Genomic DNA, 25,869 nt, shown 5'->3' on the forward strand with positions numbered 1-25,869 from the left:
AAAAAGGAACACGTCAGGGGTGCCCCCTTTCCCCTTTATTATTTATTTCAGTCCTGGAGGTATTGCTGAACATGATAAGGAAGGATCGGCAGGTACAAGGAATACGGGTCGGAGCGAAACAATATAAACTGAAAGCATTTGCAGATGACTTGGTTTTAACATTACAGGAGCCAGAATCTAGTACAAAAAGAGTTTTGGAATTGATTCAGAAATTTGGTCGGGTGGCGGGTTTTAAGTTGAACAAACAAAAAACTAAGGTGTTAGGGAAAAACTTGACAGTTACTGAAACAGAGGGGTTTCAGAAGGAAACAGAACTAAACATTGTCAAAAAAGTGAAATACCTGGGGGTCAATCTGTCTTCTAAGAACTTGAATTTATTTAAAGACAACTATGAGAAATGTTGGTCAGAAGTTAAAAAAGACCTAGAAATCTGGTCAAGATTGAAACTATCCTTGTTAGGCCGAATTGCAGCTATAAAAATGAACGTTTTGCCAAAAATGTTGTTTTTGTTTCAAGCCTTGCAGATTGTGGTCAGAGTGGAATGTTTTGGAAAGTGGCAGAAGGACATCTCTAGGTTTGTCTGGCAGGGCAAAAAGCCCCGAATTAAGTTTTAAATACTAACTGATGCAAAGGAGAGAGGGGGGTTTGCCCTGCCAGACTTAAGGTTATATTATGAAGCTGCGGCCTTCTGCTGGATGAAAGATTGGATTCTACTAGAAAACACTGATGTCCTGGATCTGGAAGGCTTTGATAATTCGTTAGGTTGGCATGCGTATCTGTGGTATGACAAGGGGAAAACACACGGAATGTTTAAAAACCATATTGTCAGAAAAGCAATATATATGGTCTGGAAAAAATACAAAGACTTATTGGAAAGCAAAACTCCGAGGTGGATTTCACCAATAGAGGCCAAGGCTCGGAAAAAACCCAATATGGAGGCATACTGGCCGAAATATTGGGAAATAATAGAAAACATTGGAGGTAATTGGAGGTTGCAGAGCTTTGAAAAATTAAAGGATAAGGTGCAAAATTGGTTACACTATGCCCAAATTAATGAGGTCTTTAAGCTAGACAAAAAAACAGGATTCCAGGTGGAAAAATCGAAACTTGAGACAGAGTTGTTAGAACCTAAGACCAAGTTATTATCGAGAATGTATAACTTGCTGCTTAAATGGAACACTCAGGATGAGACAGTTAAATCAGCGATGATAAAATGGGCTCAGGACATTGGTTATAATATCATGTTTGAAGACTGGGAGAGGTTATGGACCACCGGTATGAAGTTTACTGCATGTAATGCTCTGAAAGAAAATATTATGAAAATGGTATACAGGTGGTACATGACCCCGGTCAAGCTGGCTAAGATATACCATTTGTCCGATAATAAATGCTGGAAATGTAAGGAAGCTGAGGGGACATTCTTTCACCTTTGGTGGACTTGTCCAAGATTGAAGGCCTTCTGGGAAATGATTTATAACGAGTTAAAAAAGGTGTTTAAGTACACCTTCCCCAAGAAACCGGAGGCCTTCCTTCTGGGCATTGTCGGCCAGAAGGTGTTAAAAAGGGATAGAACCTTTTTTATGTATGCTACAACAGCAGCAAGAATCCTTATCGCTAAGCATTGGAAGACCCAAGATTTGCCCACACTGGAGGACTGGCAGACGCAATTGATGAACTACATGGAACTAGCCGAGATGACTGCAAGGATCCGAGACTTGGGAGAAGAGGCAATGGAGGAGGACTGGAAAAAATTTAAAGACTATTTGCAAAAGTATTATAAGTTATATGAATCTTAAGATGCCGTATGACTTGGAATGTTAGCCCCAGCAACGAAAATTTAATTATCTATGAAATTGGATAACATTTATGAAAGAATCAAAGTTTAAATGGGTAAAAATGACAACATGTTATATTTTTAGAGTAAATGGAAAATAAGAGATTTAAACTTAAACTGCAATTGAAAATACAAAGAAACACACGAAATAAGGGTATAATTTGCTGATAACTTTATTGTCAAGAATGCACTATGTGGGAGATGTGGGGAAGTCCAATGGAAATTTGAAATAAGTTGTTGAAATGGTTGTGATTTTCTGTTTTTTTTTTCTCTTTCTTTCTATTCTTTATGTTATTTCTTCCTTCTGTTTTTTCTGTAATTTGGAAAAAATGCAATAAAAATCATTATAAAAAAAAAAATAGATCAAGGGAAGTAATAGTGCCACTGTATTCTGCTCTGGTCAGACCACACCTGGAGTACTGTGTCCAGTTCTGGGCACCACAATTCAAGAAGGACACTGACAAACTGGAACGTGTCCAGAGGAGGGCAACCAAAATGGTCAAAGGCCTGGAAACGATGCCTTATGAGGAACGGCTAAGGGAGCTGGGCATGTTTAGCCTGGAGAAGAGGAGGTTAAAGGGGTGATATGATAGCCATGTTCAAATATATAAAAGGATGTCACATAGAGGAGGGAGAAAGGTTGTTTTCTGCTGCTCCGGAGAAGCGGACACGGAGCAATGGATCCAAACTACAAGAAAGAGGATTCCACCTAAACATTAGGAAGAACTTCCTGACAGTAAGAGCTGTTCGACAGTGGAATTTGCTGCCAAGGAGTGTGGTGGAGTCTCCTACTTTGGAGGTCTTTAAGCAGAGGCTTGACAACCATATGTCAGGAGTGCTCTGATGGTGTTTCCTGCTTGGCAGGGGGTTGGACTCGATGGCCCTTGTGGTCTCTTCCAACTCTATGATTCTATGATTCTAAGGCAGAATAGAGCAAGACTATGACTTCCCTTGAGCTGGACATTATACTTCTGTTAATGCAGCCCAGAATAGCATTCACTTTTCTTGCTACTGCATCACTCTGTTGACTCATGTATGGTCTATTAAGACCCCTAGATCCTTTTCACGTGTACCACTGGCAAGCTAGGTCCCCCCCCCCCCCGCAATCTTATATTTGTGCAGCTGGTTCTTTCTGTCTTGGTGCAGAACATGACAGTTGTGAAATTCATTGTGTTAGTTTGGGCCTAATTCTCCAATCTGTTAAGCTCATCTCAAATCCCAATTCTGTCTTCTGTGGCATTAGCTACCCCTCCCAGTTTCATGTTATCTACAAATTTGATTAGCATCCCCCTCACATGAGCTCCAAGATGGCGTCGTTAGTGGTAGCATCGACTTGAACTCCGCATCAGTTGATGCGGTTTTTATTATTTTTATCAGTCTTTTATCAGCTTTTATCAGCTGCAGTATTTTATCTCTGTCATTTGGCAGCTATTATATTCACAAGGGACGGGGCATGGGTGGCGCTGTGGGTTAAACCACAGAGCCTAGGACTTGCTGATCAGAAGGTCTGCGGTTCGAATCCCCGCGATGGGGTGAGCTCCCGTTGCTCGGTCCCTGCTCCTGACAACCTAGCAGTTCGAAAACATGTCAAAATGCAAGTAGATAAATAGGTACTGCTCCGGCAGGAAGGTGAATGGCTTTTCCGTGCGCTGCTCTGGTTCGCCAGAAGCGGCTTAGTCATGCTGGCCACATGACCTGGAAGCTGTACGCTGGCTCCCTTGGCCAATAAAGCGAGATGAGCGCCGCAACCCCAGAGTCGGCCACGACTGGACCTAATGGTCAGGGGTCCCTTTAACTTTACCTATATTCACAAAGCTTGAGTTAAGGGCTTGAGTTAAAAGTCTTAGAGAAAGTCTCGGAGAAAGCCTTAATTAGCTCCAGCTCAACTGAATCTACCAGCTACTTATCAGCAGGATGGAGATTAAACACCCTACCGTGGGAGGACAACGACCCCTCAATTCTTTCGTCTCAAGTCATTTAAACAACGGGCCCAGGACAGAATGCTGTGGCAGCACCACACTTGTCCATGTTTTCCAGGAACTAACTATTCATGAGCACTCTTTGGGTTTTGGTCAGCTACAAATCTACCTAATGGTTATCTCATGCAGTCTACATTTCACCAGCTTCTGTGGAAGAATATAACGGGGGTCTTTGTCAAAAGCCTTACTGAAATTAAGACACACTAAGTTAGGGCTGCCACACGTCTGGATTTTCCTGGACATTACTGGGATTTCAAAGGTGGAATTGATGTCTGGGGAGAATTTCCAAAATGTCATGCTTTGTCCTGGATCTTAGACAAGTCTATCAAAAAATCATGTTTTGGGGGCTCAATAACTTTGGGGGTTTGTCTAAAAACAGCTCTTTTGGGGTGTCCTGGTTTTTACTTTTTGAAATATGGCAACCCTACACTAAGTCCACAGCATTCCTTGATCCACCAAGCTTGTAATGCTTATGAAAATGTGAAATGAGATTTGTCTGGCATGTTGGACCATCTTTCTTGTTGGAATTGTTTGCATTTGGACCTTCAATATTTCACATTTAAGAAACTCTCATCCACCTTGGACTCCCTTCTCTTTGAGTATATTTGACCATGGGTTCTCATCCAGTGGCTCCCTAAGCTTTTTAAATTGGCTTTCTTAAAGTCAAGAGTACATGCCCAACTACATTCAGCTTTATGTTGCCTCTGTATCATCATTTGTGTATGTAATTGTGAATGTAATGGGCTAGCGTCATGGGGCCATGGATAGGTGAGCCCAGGCCTTCTTTCTCTGATTTCTTTCTTCCTATGAGGCTTGGCTTCCTTTCTTCCAGTAAGAAATCTTTGATCTGGCTTTCCCTCTCTCAGGGTGGAAACACAGTTGGAGGCAACTGTGTAAACTTCACTCCAGTGCTTGTTGCATCATGATACCAAGCTGGAAAGAGAACCTGGAGTGTGACCTTTTGTGGGTGTCTTCCTTAGTCTTGTAGCAATTTCTCGTCTTTCCTTTGTATACTGCAGGTGCCCGTTGGGGATCAGCCCGACGATATTGAGGTTCAAGTACGGGACATGATCCTGTCCTACATCTCCAACCCAAACTGCTTGATCCTGGCTGTGACAGCTGCCAATACAGACATGGCCACGTCAGAGGCACTAAAGCTGGCACGTGATGTTGACCCTGACGGTATGGCATTTGTTGTCGTGTGCCTCAGTTTAATAGGAGCATGTTTTGGTGGTCAGGAGGTCAGTGCTTGGTCCCCATGAAGAGCAACAGGATGATGGAGCTAAGTTGCTGCACATGTTGGAATGGGGTGAGAGAACTGGGGCAGACCAATAGTGATGGAAACTGAGAGGATGCATGTGTAGGGAAAGGAGGGGGATGGAGCAAGGAATGTGCAGACTAGGGTGGGGCAGAGAGAATAAAGGAAGGAGCAAGTTTTCATCCTGTGCTGATCCTGTGCAGGGCGAAGGACACTGGCTGTGATCACCAAGCTGGACCTGATGGATGCTGGGACAGATGCCATGGATGTGCTAATGGGTCGGGTTATTCCTGTCAAGCTGGGCATCATTGGGGTGGTCAACAGGTCAGTAGTGCTGGATAACAGGGAATATGGGATCTGGCTCAGATTTGGAGTGCCTGATGGCAGAACCCCACTTCCAGTAGGGCAGGACATTCTTGAAGGATGTATTCTCTATTGTCTTGGGTGGCATGCTTGGGAGGATAGACGCTTGCTGCAAGACATCACTCCAACTTGTGTAGGTTAGTTTGTTGCTGTGATCTCCCTGCTTCCTCTACTAGGAGTCAACATGATATCAACAGCAACAAGAGCATCAGTGAGTCCCTCCAAGATGAGCAGGGCTTCTTGCAGAAGAAGTACCCATCGCTTGCCAACCGAAATGGCACACGCCACCTGGCTAAGACTCTCAATAGGTGAGGGGGTGCCAAGGCACAGTGGTTATTGGTGAATAAAGGAGCTGGATGTTGGGAGGGACTGAGTGAGCAGGAAGGGGCTGGCCAGGATCTGGTGCAGGTATCTGGCTTATCTGTTTTGCGTACAGAAGGCTCCATGCTCTGAACACTGGAACCTTTTGTTGATGCATCTGGTGCTTCAGAAAGTCAGTTTCTACAACCTTGAGGTCTAGAAACCTTGAAAGTCTAGGCCAGACTGGTCATCCGTGTCAGCAACTACTGAGAATGCTGCTCTATTTCCTTCTCCTCCCTGCCTTCAAGGCTGCTGATGCACCATATTCGTGACTGCCTGCCTGAATTAAAGACCCGGGTGAATGTGCTGACAGCCCAGTACCAGTCTGTGCTACAGAGCTACGGGCAGCCCATTGAGGACAAGAACGCCACTTTGCTTCAGATCATCACCAAATTTGCCACCGAGTACTGCAACACAATTGAGGGCACGGCACGCAACATTGAGACATCCGAGTTGTGAGTGACCTCTCTTGGCCGGGCTGGGACTGGGGAGGAGCCTCACAAGGGGGGTCAATAAGGGGGATTGTGCACTCTGAAGCTGACCGACTCTCCCTCCCTGTCAGGTGCGGAGGGGCCCGGATGTGCTACATTTTCCATGAGACGTTTGGTCGCACCCTGGAGTCCATTGATCCTCTGGCTGGACTTACAATGCTGGATATCTTGACAGCCATCCGAAATGCCACCGTAAGCCACCATTGTGGAGCTGGGGTGCCTCTGAGGCCATTCACTCATTGGCCTCTGCTTTCAGCTTGTTCTCTCTCTCTCCCATCATCCTATGCCCTCGAACTCCCAAAATAAATTGGGAGGCACGTTGCCCAAGAGAGCTTGCATTGCATAGTGGCCGAACGGCAAACGGGGGGTCGGGAGAGGGCAGTCATTCTCATACTCTGCTTGTGGGGCTCCAAGCACAGGAATCTGGTTGGTCACAGAACAGGGTGCTGGAAAAGATGGGCCTTTACTGGGATACACCAGGGCTCTTCTTATGTACTTGAGTTCAATTCAAATCTCACCTCTGCCGTTAACTTAGTAGGTGGCCTGAGGCAAGCCACTCTCTCAGCCTCGCTACACACATGCCCTCGGGCAGTCTCTAAGAAAGGGATGATGATATCGGCCCAGACTGCAGCCTTCTAAGGAGGAGTGAGGCACAGGAACACTTCACCTAAAGCGCTATGTACATGCTACATGTCTGTGATTTGGGATGACTCCCCTTTCGTGTGTAGAGGGGAAGGCAAAAAAGACCCCCAGGCTCTCTTGCTAGTTTGATTTTGGGTGGGGGCAGTCTTGAGCCAGGCAAAATGTGTTGTCTAAGTATGCTGAGGGGGTGGAGGCTGCATCATCCTGTGGTAGATGTTCCTGATATTCCAGAGGTAAATGATGAGGTGTGTGTCTCAATTTGGCACTTCTGATACAGAGCTGGAATCCCAGAATAAAGCAACAGTTATGGGTTGTTTTTTTTAATTCAACCCTTTTAGTCTAGCAATCTTGTTGCAATATGTCCATGCCATTCTTACTTCTACAGCATCTACTCTCTTCTTTGTGCTTCAGCTAAGGGATCCAGACTTGTAGAAAATCCCTCTTTTTCTTGTAGTCATTCATTTGCAGAGCAACCCCTCTTCCGTACTTGATAGTGCCATGACAATCTGTCTTCCCAGAAGTTGCTGTAGTAACCGCCTGTCCAAATTGCAGAGTAACTCCTTGCAGTAATGATACGTATCCTCTCCAGACAATGCTGTAATGATACTTTGACCTATTGGTGCAAGAACCTATGCTCTTTGTAAAGGTAAAGGGACCCCTGACAGTTAGGTCCAGTCGCAAACAACTCTGGGGTTGCGATGCTCATCTTGCTTTACAGGCCGAGGGAGCCGGCATTTGTCTGCTCCGCAGTTTTTCTGGGTCATGTGGCCAGCATGACTAAGCCACTTCTGGTGCAATGGAACACCGACACCAGAGCAGTGCACGGAAACACCAGTTACCTTCCCGCTGGAGCGGTACCTATTAATCTACTTGCACTTTTGGGCATGCTTTTGAACTGCTAGGTTGGCAGGAACTGAGACAGAGCAATGGGAGCTCACCCCGTCGCAGGGATTCAAACCACCAACCTTCTGATCGGCAAGCCCAAGGCTCAGTGGTTTAGACCACAGCGCTACCCGCGTCCCTATGCTCTTTCTCCTGCCCCCCAAATCTATAGTAATGTAATAACTGGAGCATTTCCTCTTTCTTTCAGCATACCTATAAAAACCCAGTCTTTTGCCCATGTCAAGGTGGCCTTCTGCTCCTCCTGTTAACTCGGGTCATAAGTGTTGGTGGTTTTGCAGCCAAAATAGAGCCACTGAGAAACAAGGGGGGGGGTGTAACCACTTTCCTGAGGTTTGCATATATAGAGAAAGAGACACAGACATGAATATAAACTTTTTTTATAAAAAAAATGGGTGGTGAGGGCAGATGCCTGGAACCCTGAACAAGAGCACTTATATGGATACATGGCAACATTTTCTTACAATCCCCACTTATAGAATCATATAATTGTTGAGATGGAAGGTACTATGAGGGTCATCTAGTCCAGCCCCTGCAATGCAGGAATCTTTTGCCCAAAGTGGAACTCGAACCCACAACCCTGAGATTCCAAGTCTCATGCTCTACTGACTTGTATGATTCTAATAAATAAGGCTTTGTAAACCTGAATGTATACTTCTGGCTCCTACTGGAAGCCACACCTCTTCTAATCAAAGCCTGATTTTTATGTTTGAGTGATCCATCACCCTTCCACTATTTATTTATTTCATAGGCCAAGCCCCCTTGGCTTCTGCCCATGGGCAATTCTAGGACCAGTGCCGTGTCCTGCAAATGGCTGCACTGATTGAGAGTTCATTTCTGGGCCCAGTTCAAGTGCTCATGTTAGTTCTTATAATGCTGAACAACTTAGGCCCCCAATATTTGAAAGACCGCCTCCTTCCTTACAGACCCTCTTCAGTGTCAAGATTGCTGGAGCATCTGTTTGACCCTGTTTCTCCTTCAGAAGGCAGAATGGGGGTGGTGCTGTGCGTGAGCCCGCTGCCAAAGAACAAGCCTCCGCTACCAACATGATTTTTGGAAAGATTCCTCCCTAATCTGGCTAATTGGACAAACTATGAAGCACTCTCTGCGCAAGATATGCAAATAAGCTGAGACTAAATCAGCCGCCTAAAAAATTGGAACATTTAAAGGTATTTGAATGGCATTTTGATGTTTTTGCAGAAGTTGTGAACGGAAAAGGAGGAGAGATGACTTCATGTTTTGTTACGATTTTTGCATCTGGCTCTCTCTGCCCTCTTCTGAATAATGAGAAAAAGAGGCATGTGATGTTTGATAAAAGACTGCTTTGCGGAGGAAAACAGGAGAATTGGATAAAGTATTGGAAAAGGTATTGTCATGAGGAAGCCAATGGTCAGCTCACATGGTTAACTGCTGGGTGAAACCAGACACACAGGAAAGCTTCTTAGAATTTACAGAAGTATATGGAGATCATGGAATGTGCTCTCTCAAAGCTGAGCTCAGAGTGCCTGCTCCTCCCCCGGCAGCTACTATCTGCCCTGACTGGAAGCTTCCTGGGATGGGGGTCTCCACCACTCCCCCCTGACAGGTGTTACTATGCCTGCCCCTCTTCTACCGAGGAGTGGCTGGGTGATATTGATGACCATCTTTTGACGGTGTTCGGTGTTGCAGGAGGAAGAAATGCAACTACTGCGATTTACAATTCTTTAGACTAAGAAAATTCACAGCTGGCCTTGCTATGATGGAAGGTATGGAGGCAACGAAGAGACTGAATCAAATGGGACGCAGCTTGACATAGTGGCACATATCATAATAGGTACATCTGTACAGAAAAAGAATATGTTTATATGGCATCGCAATATAGTGGTACCTCAGTTTAAGAACAGTCTTATTTACGAACAATTCGGTTTACAAATTCCGCAAAACCAGAAGTAGTGTTCCGGTTTGCAAACTTTACCTTGGTCTACAAATGGAAACCAGATGGTGGAAGGGCACCAGTGGCGGGAGGCCTCATTAGGGAAAGCGCACCTCGATTTAAGAATGGTTTCGGTTTAAGAACAGACTTCTGGAACGGATTAAGTTTGTAAACCAAGGTACCACTGTATTGGAAATCAATGGCCAGGCTGCTTCCAGAACGTTTTTCTCCTCAAGAGCTACTTCATGCTGCAGTTTGACTCTGTTATCTGTGCGAAGAAAACATTTGACCTTCAGTAGTGTGAGCAGAGCCAGAGGAGCTGCAATTAATCAGCTAAGCAGGGAAAGAACTGATTTGAACAAGGATGAGAGAAGATCCAAGCTGAAAAACCACACCGAAATCTGGAAATAAGAACTTACTGAAATACCACTCATGCCATTATTGAATATATATATATATACACTAAGGTTTATTTGATCTATTTGCTGTTTGCAGGGTTGTAAAGGGGCAGCTGATGGAAAATATTATTGGCAGCTACGAAGTGATATCAACTAGAGATTGAGAACGCAGCAATGGGGGGGGTCTATCTTAGACATATCTTGTAAGGAGAGTGGGAAACTGGTTTTGGAAATAGTATTAAATTGAATCAATTTGGTAACGGTTTGTAATAATTTGGAAAACCAATAAAAACAATTGCCCCCCCCCAAAAAAAAAGATTGGTGGAACAGTTGGTAGTTAACAGCTTGTGTGTTTGTGGCCTGGGAGAGGGCCTTCTCTGTGGCAGCCCCTATGTTGTGGAACTCCCTGCCCCACAGAGGAGCATCTGGCATCTTCATTCTACAGCTGCTGGCAAATGCTGGAGATGGAGCTCTTTGCCCTGGCATTTGACACCTGAGCTGTATATTTTCAGGACCCACCCTTTTGTGATTGCATTCTTTTTTTGTAACTGTTAAGCTTTTAAAATGTTTTCAGTGTTGTATTTTAAATTGTTGTAACACACCCTGGGACATTAGGGCGAAGGGAGAGATGGTGATGATGATGATGATAAAGTAAAACCAGCTTTATTAGTCCCAACCAAAAATCTTGAAGCAATGTGTAACCTTTTAAGTTGACCAGAGCTCTCTTCAGGCTGGATGTTAAGAAGAGGGAGGAAGAGAGACCAATGTTGCTGTGGATGCTGGAAGTCCCGTCTGCCATTTGTAATGTCTGAAAATGAAATGAAGGGGAGTTTTTGCAGAACTGAGCTGCGATTCTTCTGCAAATTTATTTTGGGCTGACCCCGCTTGAATGCAGTGAGAGTCGTTTCTGAGTAAAAGTTCTTGGGTTCTTGGTGCAAAAAAAGGTTTCTGGTTGCAGCAAGGCATGCTGGGACAAAGAAGCCAGTGATTACAATTCCTTTGAAAAATATAAATGCCAGGATTTATTCATATCTTGTCTCTGGTACTAACTGAAACTAGCAGAGCCCTTGTAAGGCAGAAATACCCTTCAGCTGAATATGACTTTTTGGGAGATGCTGCCTGTGGCAACCCATAACTAGGCATTGGTGGGCTCAAATCATGGCCCCTTCTAGCCTCTCATGCCTTAGTTGGTCAGCTTCCTGCCCAACCTGGGTAGCAGCTTATACTATGGGGTTTCTCCACCCTGCAGGGACCCCGTCCAGCCCTCTTTGTCCCGGAAGTCTCCTTTGAGCTACTTGTGAAGCGTCAGATCAAGCGCCTGGAGGAGCCAAGCCTTCGCTGTGTGGAGCTGGTGCATGAGGAGCTGCAGCGCATCATCCAGCACTGCTCCACCTACAACACGCAGGTATGGCTTTCCTGACACTGGGCCATTCCCAATAGCATGGGTGGGTAGAAGGGTTTCAGAACTCCATTTGTTTGGCCTTTTGAACCATCAGAGGTTTATTGCAGGCATTTGTGATTCTACAGATTAAAACAGGGCCTGTGCATGCATTACGTGAAAGTAAACACCATTAACTCCATGGGGCGTCTGTGTAAAACATTTGCTTCACAAAGGCTCTCCTGCCAACTGTAAGTGACCTTTGCATTTCCAAAGAGCTCGATGATCTCACAAAGAACTCTGCTCATTTCCAAATACTTTTGGCCTTCTAAAGCAGCACTGAGAAGTTTCTAGCCAGCAGGTCCTAATTTTCCAGAGGCTGTCTTCCCCTAAACCACAGCCACCTGCCCCACACCTCATGTGTGGACATCATGTGTGAGGCAGGTAATTACAACTGCAAAGGAACAACTGAGAACTCTAAAGTGCACTCCCTATTGCTGCTTGGCACGGAGTCATGACTGGCGCTTGCAGAAAGCCCCACTGGGATCAACTTCGAAGTTGGGTCACCTGGTGTCCTGATGATATCAGGTGATAGACAGGTAGCAGCCCCACCACCTGTCAAGATGTTCTACTGTGTAATAGTGGAGCAGTTCATGAGCTGCCCTGTTGGCTAAATCTTGCTCTACAGCTTTAAATTGCTGCACTTCAAACAGAAGAAACAGAGCCTTGCCCTACATGACTCGTTAGAATTGGAAATATTTTGCTCAATCCCATTCTGTAACTGGAATGGTTTGTATATATTGCAAAGAAAGAGAAAACTGCAGCCTGCATCTCCTTTCTCCACACCCTTCCTTACTCTGGAAGCCCTGCTGAGCTTCAGTTCAGAAAGATCATTGGCTGAGCCCACTCCCAGATGCCCCTTTTGAGCAACTTGCCCCAATTTCCTTCCTCTACCTCCACACCTTAGGATTCCTGCTTTGTCTTTTATTACCCTGCTGACTGAGCTGAAGAGGAGGGAAGAGGTGCTTGCCAGAGCCAGGCCAGTTGCTATGGCAATCATTGCTTTTTTGTAGGTTGCTGCCTGGGTGGTAGTGCCCAAGGCCTAAGCAGCCTTCAGGAGTTGCCTTCCAGGAGAGGCCTTCGTAGCCTGCTGATGACCTTATTTCAACTGGTCAGTTGTAGACAAATACAATGGTACCTCTACTTACATTCACCTCCGGTTATGTATCCTTAGGGATACGTACGCGGCAAACCCAGAAGTATTTTTCCGGGTTTTGCCATGCATGCATGTGCAGAAGCATTCTACTGCGTCACATGCATACACAGAAGCGGTCCCTCTGGTTGTAGAAACCTCAGGATCCGACCGGAGCTCCGGAACAGATCCCATCTGCAACCGGAGGTACCACTGTACAATGAAGTGCATTAAGAAGGCGCCACTAATAACATCTTAAGAAGAGGCGGGGGGAAGCCTCTCATACTTTGAAATCTCTATGGGTACATGACTATCTCAAAATCACTTTGAGTCTTACCTCACAAGGAGAATAATACCCCCCCTTAAAAATTATTATTATTATTATTATTAATACCCTGGCCATCTAGCTGGGTTTTCCCAGCCACGCTGGACAACTTCCAGCAAAATATTAAAAATACATTAAAACATCAGTCATTAAAAACTTCCCTAAACAGGGCTGCCTTCAGATGTCTTCCAAACATCAGATACAGTAGTTGTTTATTTCTTTGACATCTAATGGGAGGGCGTTCCACAGGGCGGGCGCCACAACCAAGAAGGCCCTCTGCCTGGTTCCCTGTAACTTCGCTTCTTGCAGTGAGGGAACTGCCAGAAGACCCTCGAAGCTGGACTTGAGTGTCCGGGCTGAACCATGGGGGTGGAGACGCTCCTTCAGGTATACTGGGCCGCGGCTGTAAAAGTAAACACCTCCACCATCCCTAATATATTATCACTTTATGTGTGGATTGTAATCATGAGCAACTTTGGAGTGACAACTTTGGTTCAAAGGTACAGTATAAGTAAATCTTCTAATGATTTGTTTAGAAGTTTACCCAGAGTAATGCAGCAAGTCCTGCTTTGAACACACATTTTCAGACATGTGACTGGTAAGTGGCTCCCACTTATTTACATTCCAGGTCTTAACAATATTTTGTGGGGTTTAGAGACCTTTAGCATTTTCATTCTTTGTAAATGCTCAAACTGGGTGCATATCAATCAACTTGGGAGGACTGGATCATGTCCTTCTGGGTTTCACGATACAGAGGAAAGGAAAGCTAGGTGTAGTCGGACATGCGCTCTGGACTTTAAGAAAACCAATTTCAAAAAACTGAAGGAACAATTGAGTGAGATTCCTTGGCCAGAAATACACAAAGAGAAGGGAGTCCAAGTTGCATGTGAGTTTCTAAATGGAGAGATGAGCTTGGGAGTTAAAAAGGCCACGTATAGGAAATGGAAGAAAGGGGAAATCACAAAGGAGAAGTATACATGAGTAGCCAACAGTTGCAGGGTGCAGGTCAGGCTGGCTAAAGCTCTGATGAACTCAGGCTTGCAAGAGAGGTTAAAAAATAATAAAGGTTTCTTTAGCTGTGTCCGAAGCAGAGGAAGAGCAAGCAAGTGGAAGGTCCTCTACATGGAGTAACGAAGGCGGAGTAATGCTATTAAGTGACAAAGTGAAGGCAGAACTAACTATTCGACACCTACTCTGCCTCTGTCTTCACCCAAAAGGAAAGTGATGCCAAACCTGGTGTTAAGAGAATAAATAATGTAAGGGGAGGGCTATGGTCCAAGATAGGGAAAGAGGTAGTAAGTGAACACCTAGCTACTTTAAATGAATTTGAATCTCCAGGGCCTGATGAGCTGCATCCAAGGGCACTAAAGAAGCTCGTGGGTGTAATCTCAGAGCCTCAGAGAATTTGTGGAGAACAGGTGAGGTCCCTGCAGACTGGAGGTGGGCAAATGTTGTCTCCATCTTCAAAAGGGAAGAAAAGAAGACCAACTGGTGAGCTTGACATCAATACCAGGACAGGTTCTAGAACAGATAATTCAACATTTGGTCTGTGAGCACTTAGAAAAAGATGCTGTGATTACTAAGACCCAGCACAGATTTTTCAAAAAATAAGTCATGTCACAGTCAGACAAACCTCTTTTACTTCTTCTTCTTCTTTTTTTGATGGAGTAAGCTTGGTCGACTAGGGGAATGTTATGGACATAGTGTATATTGATTTCAGTAAGACTTTTTACAAAGTTCCCCCATGATATTCTTGCAAGCAAGCTGGTAGAATGTGAAGTGAATGAGGTAACTGGTGGATTTGTAGCTGGTTGGCAGACCGAACCCAAAGAGTACTCATTAATGGTTCCTCTTCATCCGGGGGGGGAAAGACGAGTGGGGTGCCACAGGGTTCTGTCCTGGGCCCATCGTTGTTCAATATCTTTTTTAATGACTTGAGTGAAGGAATTGAGGGGACGCTTATCAAATCTGCAGATGACACCAAACTGGGAGAGGTAGCTAATTCTGTAGAAAACAGAGTAAGAATTTAAGATGACCTTAACAGATTGGAGAACTCGGCCCAAGCTAACAATGAATTTCAACAGGGACAAATGTAAGGTTCTTCACTTACGCAGGAAGAACCAGCTACACAAATATAAGATGGGGGACACTTGGCTTGCCAGAAGTACATGTGAAAGGATCTATGGGTCCTGGTGGACCACAAGCTAACATGAGTCAACAGTGTGATGCAGCAGTAAAAAAAGCTAATGCTATTCTAGAACGCATCATAGAATGATAGAACTGTGGAGCTGGAAGGGACCCTTAGGGTCATCTAGTACAACTCTGCAATGTGGGAATATGCAGTTGTCCCATTTGGGGCTCAAACCTGCAACCTTGACATTATCAGCACCATGCTCTAACCAATTCCAGGCAGTACGGTGTCAATATCAAGGGAAGTAATAGTACTACTCTATTCTGCCTTAGTCAGACCACACCTGGAATTCTGTGTCCAATTCTGGGCACCACAATTTAAGGAGGATGTTGACAAGCTTCTTGGATGGCAACCAAGATGATCAAGGGTCTGGAAACCGAGATTGAGAGGAAATATGATAGCCATCTTCAAATAGCTTAAGGGCTGTCACATGGAAGAAGGAACAAGCTTGTTTTTTCCTGCTCTGGAAGGTAGGACTGGAACCACTGGCTTCAAGTTACTAGAAAGGAGATTCCGGCTAAACATAAGGAAGAACTTTGTGACAGCAAGAGCTGTTTGACAGTGGAACAGTCTCATTTGGGAGGTTGTGGACTCTCCTTCCTTGGTGGATGGCCATCTGCCATGGATGCTTTAGCTGTGATTTCTGCATTGCAGGGGGTTGGACTAGATGACCCTGGGGGTCCCTTCCGGCTCTATGATTCTGGATTATGCTGGAAATACTGAAATAAGTGAGAAGCTGGCCTCATAACATTGTCTTTCTTCCCATATTGTTGATGGTTTTGCCATAAAATCATTCTTTCAGCATACAATGATGCAAATAAGTAATGCAGTTTTTTAAAACTTTTCCTACAAGTTGTTGTTGGTTCATGTTGCTTCACTTAAGCTGATGGTGCAAAATAAACAAAAGTCAGGTTCCTGCCTTCCATAAGCTTATAGTCTGAATTCCAATGGCTGGGGAGCGAACAAAGTTTGACTATTTATGGAAAATGCTTTTTATAAAGATTTTTCCTTATTATATCCTGTGCTGTGCTTGTTTTTTTAAAAAATGTATCTTTTGTGTGTATTAGCAGTACAATGGTATTTCAATTGGTGTCTTTGTAAGCTTCATTGGCAAACAAATTGTAGAGCCAAAAGGTAGGTCTTTAAAAAATAAATAATGTCCAAATGCTTCTCTCAATTCCTCCTCACCCCTTTTCCAGGAGCTGTTGCGTTTCCCTAAGTTGCATGAGGCGATTGTGGAGGTGGTGACGGGGGTCCTTCGCAGGAGGCTGCCCATCACAAATGAGATGGTAATGATGGTTGTTTCTTCAGAGAACGGAGGAGTGGGAGCTGGCTCCTGTTCCACATTTGGGGCCAAATGTTCCAACAGACAATGCCTTTTCTCCTAGGTGCACAATCTGGTTGCAATTGAACTGGCCTACATTAACACCAAGCACCCAGACTTCATTGACACAGCTCTCGTTTCTGCCTCAGTGAGCAGTTCTAAGGTATGACCCAACCACTACCACCCTTTCTACTGCCTTGACGCCTGCCCTAAGAATAACCCCACAGCCCACTCTCACATTTATTCCCTTCTCAGACGGAATCTGTTCCAGATGGTGCCCGGCGATGGAAAAGTGAAAAAGCGGAAGAACCTAGTGCAGATGACAGACCCAAGGGGTCCTCACAGACCTCAGTCTATTCCAGCCCTAGTCGGTCCCATGCAGTCAACCTGCTAGACACGGTCAGCTGTGCGGGAACCTGGAAGTACAGGGTTGGTGAGGTGGAGAGGTGGGTTGGTGACCTAGAGGCAAGAACATTAATTGAAAAGAGGACATTACTGGCTTGAGGACATCCTATTTGGGTTCTGGGGAGGGTCCAGTGGGGCCTTGTTGAGGTCGTCTGGCCTAACAGCTGATGTGTGGGGTAGCACAGCAGCTGCTTACCCGCATGTCAGCTAAGCAAGCCCCGCTCCCCCCCCCAAGCTCTTGCGAACTGGAGGGACAGTGGGGCTTGTTGAGCAGCTCAGCTGCCCCCACTGCTCCTTCAGGGTGTTCCCGATATACACAGTTTTGGTTACATGCAGGGAGGCCTGTAATGTAACCCTCACATAATTTGGGAGTTGCCTGTACAGACTACCTGTTCTCTGCCCACCCCATGCAATATGCTATATCTTGCCTCACTGATCTTGGCCAAGTGCGTAGAAACTGTTCCACCAGCTCTGCTATCACCACCACGTCTGGCAATTTCCTCTCACAGTAGTCTTCCCTGACTTTCCCTAGCCCATGCCTGCTACACGCAAACTGAGCCAACGTGAACAGCGAGACTGCGAGGTCATCCGCCGTCTTATCAAGTCCTATTTCCTCATTGTGCGCAAAAGCATACAAGACAGGTAACTTCAAGTTGGCAAGGGATTTAGCATGGGCACATATGGGCCAGATGTGTCCAGTTGTGAGAGCATCTGGGTTTGGGATTCTTTTGTACAAAGTGAATGTTCCCTACTTGGGGGAGGATTCCTTAGGAGTTGAGAAAGGAGCATGCAAAGTACTGGGAGATAGCACAAGATGTCTGTGTCCTTCATATGTACACTGTAGATTTGGATTTCTTCATGATCTTTGTGTATGTGGGTAAATTAAAGATTCCCATCCTCTTCGTTACTCAGAATTACTAAAATATTCCGACTTCTACAGAAGTGACTATTGCAACCAGTTCACAGCTCAATACTTTTTGAATAAGAAATGATGTAATTGGGTAAGTAGCAGCTGTTGGTCCAGGGTGTCACCTAAAGAGGTGATGGATCTACCTAGCCCTGTAGGGCCAGCAGGGGAGGTAAGGTTGGGGCAAGAAGGGAATTGTGGCCTAGCAAGGTAAGCCTCGGATGTCTGCAAGATCTCACAAGCTGTATAAGAAAATATATCTTATTCCCCCCCCCCCTGTAGTGTCCCCAAAACAGTGATGCACTTCCTGGTGAACTACGTCAAAGACCACCTTCAGAGTGAACTCGTGGGCCAGCTGTACAAGCCTCAGCTCCTCGACACGTTGCTGACAGAGTCCGAGGACATGGCTCAGCAGCGCAATGAGGCTGCCAATATGCTCAAGGTGAGGGGAGGAGGGCAAGGCTCCTTGGACAGACTTTAGGAGCTACTGACAGGAGATGGGGAAAGTTCTCTCTGGCTCAGCAGCAGTTTCTTACTTTTAGGTTTCCCAAATGCTGAAAGAACTGCACTGCTTCTCTGACTTTTGAAAACTTCTAAAAGCCTATATCCAGGATAACTGACTCTTCACAAATGAAACCCTGCGGCAAGTCCCCTTGCCTTCAGAGTCAGACTAGCGTCCATGCTCTGGCACCACTACCTTGAAAGCCCAGCCCGTTTGGTTGAAAGATGGCATTAGAACATCTATTAATCACTCAGCAAGGTCTTTTCTTCTCTTATAGGCATTGCAAAAAGCCAGCCAAACTATCTCAGAAATCCGTGAGACTCAGCTCTGGTGAGGGGAACCCACCGCTTCTGATGGCTCCAACCCACTGAGTACCATTCACCCAGAGCCACGCCAGCCTTCATTTCTGAGCCTTCTGGTGCTGTTTCCCAGTTGGAGCGGAGAGGTCTTGAGCCCTCTTTGGTTCTGGCCCAGAGCAAGAGCCTGTCTAGTTTAGCATTTGGCTGGTAACACTATGGAGCCAGCATCTCTGTGCTGAACTGAAGCCTGGTCCTCATCCACTGCCTCGTTGGTCATTCATGCATTTCCAGCCTTGCTAGTCCAGTCGGTATTAAATTACTGTTTTTGTCCACATTTTGAATTCCTTCTCTCCACAGCTGTATCCTTGAGTCATTGCTGGTTTGGCCAGTCTACATTCTTGGCAGCTTTTGTCCTAAGTGCAGGAGAGCTTTCTTCCATCCCCAAATGTTGGTGCATTTGCTAAAAATATGAAGTGAAGCAATTTGTTTATGTGTGTCTGCCTGAGCACTAAGCAGGCAGTGGTGTGTATGTGGATTTGCTGCTGAATGTCTTTATTCTTCATTACTGCCCTGAAAGTGGTTGATGCTGGCTAGGCAGAGAAATGGGCACAGGTAGCTTTGAAGACGCTCACAGCTATAGAGGTGGGACATCAACTGTTGCAGAGCAGATGATGATAAGAGAGTTGCTGCAGAGGGAGATCTAGCCTTACCTTTTCCCAGGAGTTGTGTGCAATAGTGCCACATATTTGGGGGCACTATCCCAGTCCTAGTTGGCAGGAAAGGGGAGGCACAACTTCTACACAACCCCAAGTTTGCATGCACCTCTGAGCCACGTAGGACCCAGGCTTCACCTGCTAGTTTCCTGGAATAAACTTGTGTACTGTTACAAATGTGCTGATGGTTTTTATTTGTATGTATGGTGTGCAAAGAGGCTGAGAAGAAAGAGCTTGATTAAAAATGAGTTCTAAATTAAGACAAAAGACTGAAAGTCTCAACACTCACATAGCTTATTTCTAGTCACAAGGATTAGAAAGGTTAAACAAAAGGTGACTTGCCCTCTAGCAGTAGTCAGTACTCTATGGCTACCTGTCATACTGAATTTATGGTAAACGTACAGCTTTGGAGAAAGCCTGCTGTTTCTGTGGTGCTCCTGCTGCCCTGGCAGGCTCTTGTGAATTAGGCACATCTCCTCCACACTCTGAAACAGCATACGCCAGGTGGGAAAACACTACCAGCTCCAGAGAGCACTAGGCTGGTTTATGGAACAAGGAGGAACTCTGCTGCAGGACCAACACTCTGTTTCCCATCCCTCCCCCCAAAATGCCCAGTAATCTTAAAATAACACACAAGACATCTTCCTTCACACAGCAAGGACATTTGGTCAATTTATGAAGCATCAAATATACAGTTTCTTATGTACAAAGTGGACCAGAGGTGAGGGGGTGGGAGACAGCAAGAAACAAAAAGAAAAAAAATGCAGTCAGTTTGGAGTCTTCCAGCCATGAATTCTGGGAGAAAGGGCAGAGAGTGGCCCATGCTGCAGAAAATACATGGGCTGGAGCCCACCCACCCCCTCCTCTCTTAAGAGGTTGCTATTTATAATATATAGTATATACACAGGAATCTCTGTACAGCAACAAACCCAACACAGGAAGTGCAGTGCAGGGTAGGGATAAAGTGCATGCTGGGGGGAGGGCAAAGGGTGGGAAGATCTGATATGGAGAATGGGGGGGGGGGAGGGAAGGAAGGAGAAGGGAGCCCAGACCCCGCAGGCTGGAACTGGGAGCAACCACAGCAGGGCGAAAACCACCACCACCTACTCGCGGTACAGGCAGGACTCCTGAGTTCCTTCAAGGCTGTGGAGTCAATTAGCGGAGGATGGAGAAGCTGAGGAATGGAGGCTGAGAGTCAGTGAGCCTCCTAAAACCCTCCATTAACTGGTCCTCTGATTATTTTTCTCCATCCTCCAAAGAGCTAGAGGCCAGAAATCCTGCCTGCTTTTGTTGAGCAGTTATTCCTAAAACTGGTTGATGTGACCCACTGGCATGACTTGAGGAAACTCATGTGTAGAGTGCAGCAACAATTAGGTTTATTAAATAATTCTGGTTCCTGTAAGGTTCCAGCTTTTGCTGCCTCTGAAGCCGGGTCCTTCTGCTCACACACTGCAGAAAGAAGAGCCTGCCTTCAGAGAGGGTCAGCCATTGCCCGTCACTACTCTGGCTGGGCCTCCACTTTTCTATTTAGAAAAATAGTGTGCTTCTACTATCAGAAGCACCACTTTAAAATGTAAAATAATTTCTTCCACCAACATTCATAGCATCTCCTTAAAAATATACAGACGAGGCACTGTAACTTTTGTTTTGAAATCACCCTCTGGCACCCTTAAGCCTCCCTCCATCTCCCTTTGCCCGGAGTCCTGTCTCCACACGGACTAGACTGGGGAGGGCAGTGGAGCAAGGTAATGTCTTTGGGGAAGGGAGAGTGAGAGGAAAGGTTAGGCATGAATGGGCACCATTAGCTTGGTTTGGGACAGGAAAAACCGAATCCCACCTTTTTCTAGAAGCAAAGAAATGAGGAAGTAGGGGGTTAAAGTGCATCTAAGCTCCCAAGGAACCAGTGTGTGTGGCAGGTGGTTGTCTCTCTCCCCTATTGGTAGGCAGAGAAACACTCTAGGATAAAAGAACAAACTGGGGGGGGGAGACAATTACACCCCACCCTCCACTCCTATATTCCTCTCTATGCAGTTCAGTGAGGGAATATATCCAGAGAATATCTAACACCCCCCACCCTTTTAAAATGTTTTCAGTGCAAACCCCTTGATAGGGGTGGGAAGGGAGTAAGAATAGCCCTTTGTGAATAAGAACTGAGAGGGCAAGACAGATTCCTTCCCAAGTTCCCCCAAAATACTGATGATCTGCCCTGCTCTACATATTATCTTCCTTCCTTCCTTCCTTCCTTCCTTCCTTCCTTCCTTCCTTCCTTCCTTCCTTCCTTGTAAACAGCAGAAACTCATAAACTCTGTGCAAACTAAAAAGGAGAGCCTCCTTTCTGCAAAATGCCAAGGAGCACCAAAGCCCCCGTCTCCATTCCCTCCTACAGAACAAGCCAACAGGCAGAGAAGTGGGAAAAGCTACTTTATAAAACTATGAAAAGCTATCCTTCAGACAGATAAAACCCCTGGCGACCACCACAGATGCCACCAAGCAGGGGTGGGGAGAAAGCATGCTGGAAGCACCCAGGCAGCAAAACATGAAAAGGCTTGGGGAGGGGGAGGGGAGAGAAGCAACCTGCAGGCCCCGTGCCAGGACACACTGGGCCACAGAGCGCAACGAGGCGCTTGCAGTGCCTTTCACTGGGAAGCAAGGGATCTGCCTGCAGCTGCCCTGCCTTGCTGACTCTTCTCTCCGCCCCCCACCCCCGCCGCTTGGTAGGCAGGGGGGAACACAAACAGGAACACCTGGGCAAGGGAGGCATTGCTCCCACCTGCAAAAAAAGAAAAAAGTGCCAGACCCTGTTGGCATAGAGTAAGGCTTCTCTTCCATGCAACTACTACATGCTTAAGTCAAGCCCAGGAGCCCACACAGCTCAAAAAAAGAGAGACTGGTAACTATTTTTGCCCCTCTTTGTATAGCTGAGAGTTACTACATTCCCATCTTCAATTGACTGGGGATGTTCAGGGCTGAGCCCTGAGAAACTAATGGAAATAGTGCTTTAGATGGACTGAACATTGCTTTTTAAAAAGTAAGTCATGCTAGAGACAGCTTTCAGAACTGCTGTTGGGGTAGAAGAACCATTGGCCTGGCTGCGTGTGTATGGCCCACCTAACGGTGGCTGGGAGTAGGGCAGTAGCAGCTTCTCCAGCAGACTCATCATCACAATGCTTATCAGGGCAGCCTGAAAGAAGTGGCAGAGAAGCAGTTCCTAGGTTGTGTGAACTGGGCCTCAGCCAATCGAGAGTTCAATACAGTAGCAAAGCTTGCTTAGCCTTTTGTGGAATCAAATCCCACGTGGGGAATTGGCTGCAAACAGAACAGTTGGTCTAGAACAGGGTTTCCCAAACTTGGGTCGCCAGCCATTATTGGACTACAACTCCCATCATCCCTATTTTCTGGGCCTGCTAGCTAGGAATGATGGAAGTTGTGGTCCAACAACACCTGGAGACCCAAGTTTGGGAAACCCTCCTCTGGAACATACCCACCTTTAATTTGCTGCTCTGGCCATCTGCTGCCGTTCATTCACAGCTGCTATTAAAAACTGGAGCAGACAGATATTTTAAGTTAGGCGGGGAGTGGGGAGCAAGAGTCATCCTTCTGAGCTGAAAGCAATGCTCTTCGGGCAGGTCTGATAAATGGCCACCTGCTATGTAAACAAGACACACGGAAGGCAGCCACGGGGACTGCCTGCTACTTGGCTAACATTTCACGGAGACTTGGTGCAGGTGGGCAAATGCTGGTGCACAGTCCAATGCCAGGAGCAAAAGAATTATCAGTCATTCGAGAGAGTGGGATCATGCAAAAGTGCAAGTTCCACTCTACAGCTTATTCTTATGCCTTCAAAACTGCCACACTGCACAAGTTGTTCCTGGCACTAGCATGTCTGACTTGCTTTGCACAAAAACAGCAGATGGTGCAATTAAACTGTTCCTGGACTGTTCCACTTTGAACTGCAAGGGGAAACTGCACTGTCAAATCCCCCCGCCCCCCTGCACACACAGCTAGCGTATCAGGGAAGAGAGGCTGGAATCCCCCCTGGCACCTGGTTTTTTAGACCACCCAGAAACAGTTTTACTGCTTCGCATGCTGTTTGCATGAATGAGGTATACATACACCATACCATCTCCATCTGTAGCACATTTAGGGAAGAGTCCAAGGGGAAACACTCTGCGTGGCAACAGATCACAATGGCTGCACAAATGCAGAAGAGTTTTCCCCTCTCGCACCTCATGTTTTCCACGTCTCTGAAAAGTTGCCACATAGTCCTCAGACACCCCATTTTCTGACCAGAAAGGGGGAGGGGTGACACGAAGGGAACAGAGAAGCCCAAGTGCTAAGTGGCGCCACCCTCAGGCCACAAGTGGGGTTGCAGATCCCAATTTCTTCCTTTCCGAGGCATTGGTTGGAAGGATGCCCTCTCTCAGTTCTGATCCTAGGAAAAAGAGGGAGGGGGGTATGGAGTGGGGAGGAAGAAGGGGAATGGCCAAAAAGGTCTAGACACCCACTGGCCCCCACCCTCCTGACCACCTCACAGCTGTGATGGGAGAAGCCCCGAGCTCCGATATTTATATATTTATAACCTATCAACTCCGTGGTGGCGGTGTTCCTCACACGACGGTGCTGATTCTGTTCACCGGCTTCTGTTTCGGGTTGGGGGGCCCTTGGGAGGGCATGGCTTGAGGGCCCCCCTGGTGCATGGAGATGTGCTGGGGCAGGGGGGAGGTAGGGGCAGCTGGAGAGTGGGGACTGAGGGGCGTGTGAGGGGACGGAGGCGGGAGGGGTGGGTAGGAAGGGTGTGGGGGGATGGGGGAATGGGGAGGGGGCATGGGAGGCTGGCCGTGGTGCTGCTGAGCCGGGTGCGCAGGGTGGCCGTGGTGTCCAGGGTAGGGCCCCATGCTGGGGGGCGGAGGCGGCCGCTGCATGAGCTGGGCAGGGTGGTGGCTGAAGATAAAGTGCTTTGGGGCCTGGGGCCTATGCAGGGTGTGCTGCCCACTGACCCCCGACTGATGCAGCTGCTGGGGGTAAGTGTGGGCCAGGGCATGCTGGGGGGCAGGGCTGTAAAGGGGCAGCGGCGAGGTGGGCTGGCGCCCATGGAGGAAAGGGGGGTGCTGGGAGGCAGCAGCAGCAGCCGCCATCTGGTGGGCGCGTTTCTGCTGGACGGGCCGGCCGAGGGTGTAGTGGTGGTGAGGCTGTGGGGTGGGGAAAGCGGGGACGGCCTGCTTCTGTGGTGGGGCGGAGAGCGGGGGCTGCTGGGAGTGGTGGTAGCGCTGGACGTGGGGAGGCAGGGGGTTGGAGGGCAGGGCTAGTGGGGGCGGGGGTGGGGGCGGCTGCTGGGGAGGAGGGGGCTGCTGGGGGTAGGGAGGAGGGGGCTGGGCCGAGGGGCCGTGGCAGTACTGGGCGTGGAGAGCCTGCAGCTTGGACTGGCTGCCATCCGGGAGGGAGGGGTGGCTGTGATGAGGGTGGTGGTGGTGAGAGGAGGAGGCCGAGGAGGAGGAGGCGGAGGCCTGGCCAGGGGGCGTCTGGAAGGGGCCTTTCCCTCGCTTGCTGCCGAAAAGGGAGCCCAGGAAAGACGAGGAGTTGGAGGGGGGCCGAGGCTGGGGCTTGTACTCCTCGGGAGGGGGAGGCGGTGGCACTCTCTGGTGGGGGCGTGGGCTGCTAATAATAGACCCCTGAAGGGATGTAGGTGGGTGGAGAAACAGGAAGAAAGAGGGAAAGGAAGGAGAAAGGAGAAAGAGAGACACACACACAGAGAAAGATGGGGTATTAGACAACTGGCTCCTATAATTCCCCCACACCTATGGGGCTAGGACTTGATACTCAAAGATGGCCATACTTTTCTGCCTGCCTGAAGAAGGGTTGGCTTTAACTAAAAGTAATTCAGACTGGGACGAGTCCGCCAACTCTTCTGCACCAAAGAAATGACTTCCCACATCCCTTAAACCTCTGTGTCTTCCTCTGCTAAGAGTGGAAGTAAATGCGAAAGAGAGAGAGAAAGAGAGAACAGAGAGGCTGCAAGGCAGAGAGTGGGAAGGCTTGGGGAAACTCCACCTGTGTCCCTCCCCACCCTCAATCTCTGGCTCCCTTTCCTCCTCCTCCTCCTCCTCCTCCTCCTTCAGCCCACTTACTTCAATTGTGCTGTCCAAGGATCCCACGCTGTTACGGCGGCCCCGCTTGCCTGCAACAGAGCAGGGGTTAGCGAGACCTGAACTCCACCCTGCCCCTCCCTTACAGCCAACACTCCCACTTTGGAGGGGAGGGAAAAGGGGAGCCCAGGCCAAGAGCCCCCAGCCATCCCACAACCCAATCCCACAAAGCACAGCAACAGAGCAGAAGAAGAGTTAGCAGAAGACAGGACCTAAAATACAGAGAGAGTCTCCTCCCCCCTCCCACTTCAGTCAGGTGCAGGCTGGCCATGGTCTTACGGCCCTATAGGAAGCAGGGGGCCTCTTCTGCTCTTGTGTCATTATCTGTGTCAAAGTATGCCCTCGGCAGTGTC

The 25,869-nt window shown here is 47.3% G+C and overlaps 2 protein-coding genes across 14 annotated transcripts in view; one reads left to right on the top strand and one right to left on the bottom strand.

Annotated features, from left to right (window-relative positions):
* LOC309522500 (dynamin-1-like protein) overlaps positions 1–19,550 on the top strand; it is a 35,287-nt gene extending 15,737 nt beyond the window's left edge. The window contains exons 6-17 of one of the 3 annotated variants that reach the window (XM_082205816.1): positions 4,833–4,995; positions 5,275–5,395; positions 5,611–5,742; positions 6,043–6,249; positions 6,357–6,477; positions 11,387–11,542; positions 16,423–16,512; positions 16,612–16,710; positions 16,803–16,946; positions 17,485–17,594; positions 18,142–18,301; positions 18,639–19,550. In XM_082205816.1, coding sequence (XP_082061942.1) covers positions 4,833–4,995; positions 5,275–5,395; positions 5,611–5,742; positions 6,043–6,249; positions 6,357–6,477; positions 11,387–11,542; positions 16,423–16,512; positions 16,612–16,710; positions 16,803–16,946; positions 17,485–17,594; positions 18,142–18,301; positions 18,639–18,695 — 1,560 coding nt within the window. In that variant the 3' untranslated portion in view covers positions 18,696–19,550. Of the gene's footprint in view, positions 1–4,832; positions 4,996–5,274; positions 5,396–5,610; positions 5,743–6,042; positions 6,250–6,356; positions 6,478–11,386; positions 11,543–16,422; positions 16,513–16,611; positions 16,711–16,802; positions 16,994–17,484; positions 17,595–18,141; positions 18,302–18,638 lie in introns of those variants that run through there. The other 2 variants (XR_014215117.1, XM_082205817.1) reach the window with 2 other exon arrangements.
* Positions 19,551–20,019: 469 nt separating this feature from the next.
* IQSEC2 (IQ motif and Sec7 domain ArfGEF 2) overlaps positions 20,020–25,869 on the bottom strand; it is a 163,553-nt gene continuing 157,703 nt past the window's right edge. For 7 of the 11 annotated variants that reach the window (XM_082205778.1, XM_082205781.1, XM_082205780.1 and 4 more), the window contains 2 exons: positions 25,499–25,548; positions 20,020–25,042 (listed from right to left, as the gene is read on the bottom strand). In XM_082205778.1, coding sequence (XP_082061904.1) covers positions 23,981–25,042; positions 25,499–25,548 — 1,112 coding nt within the window. In that variant the 3' untranslated portion in view covers positions 20,020–23,980. The remainder of the gene's footprint in view (positions 25,043–25,498; positions 25,549–25,869) is intronic. The other 4 variants (XM_082205775.1, XM_082205776.1, XM_082205785.1 and 1 more) reach the window with 4 other exon arrangements.

Source organism: Podarcis vaucheri, assembly GCF_965113315.1.
Source record: "Podarcis vaucheri genome assembly, chromosome: 17".
In the NCBI taxonomy this organism is placed as follows: domain Eukaryota; kingdom Metazoa; phylum Chordata; class Lepidosauria; order Squamata; family Lacertidae; genus Podarcis; species Podarcis vaucheri.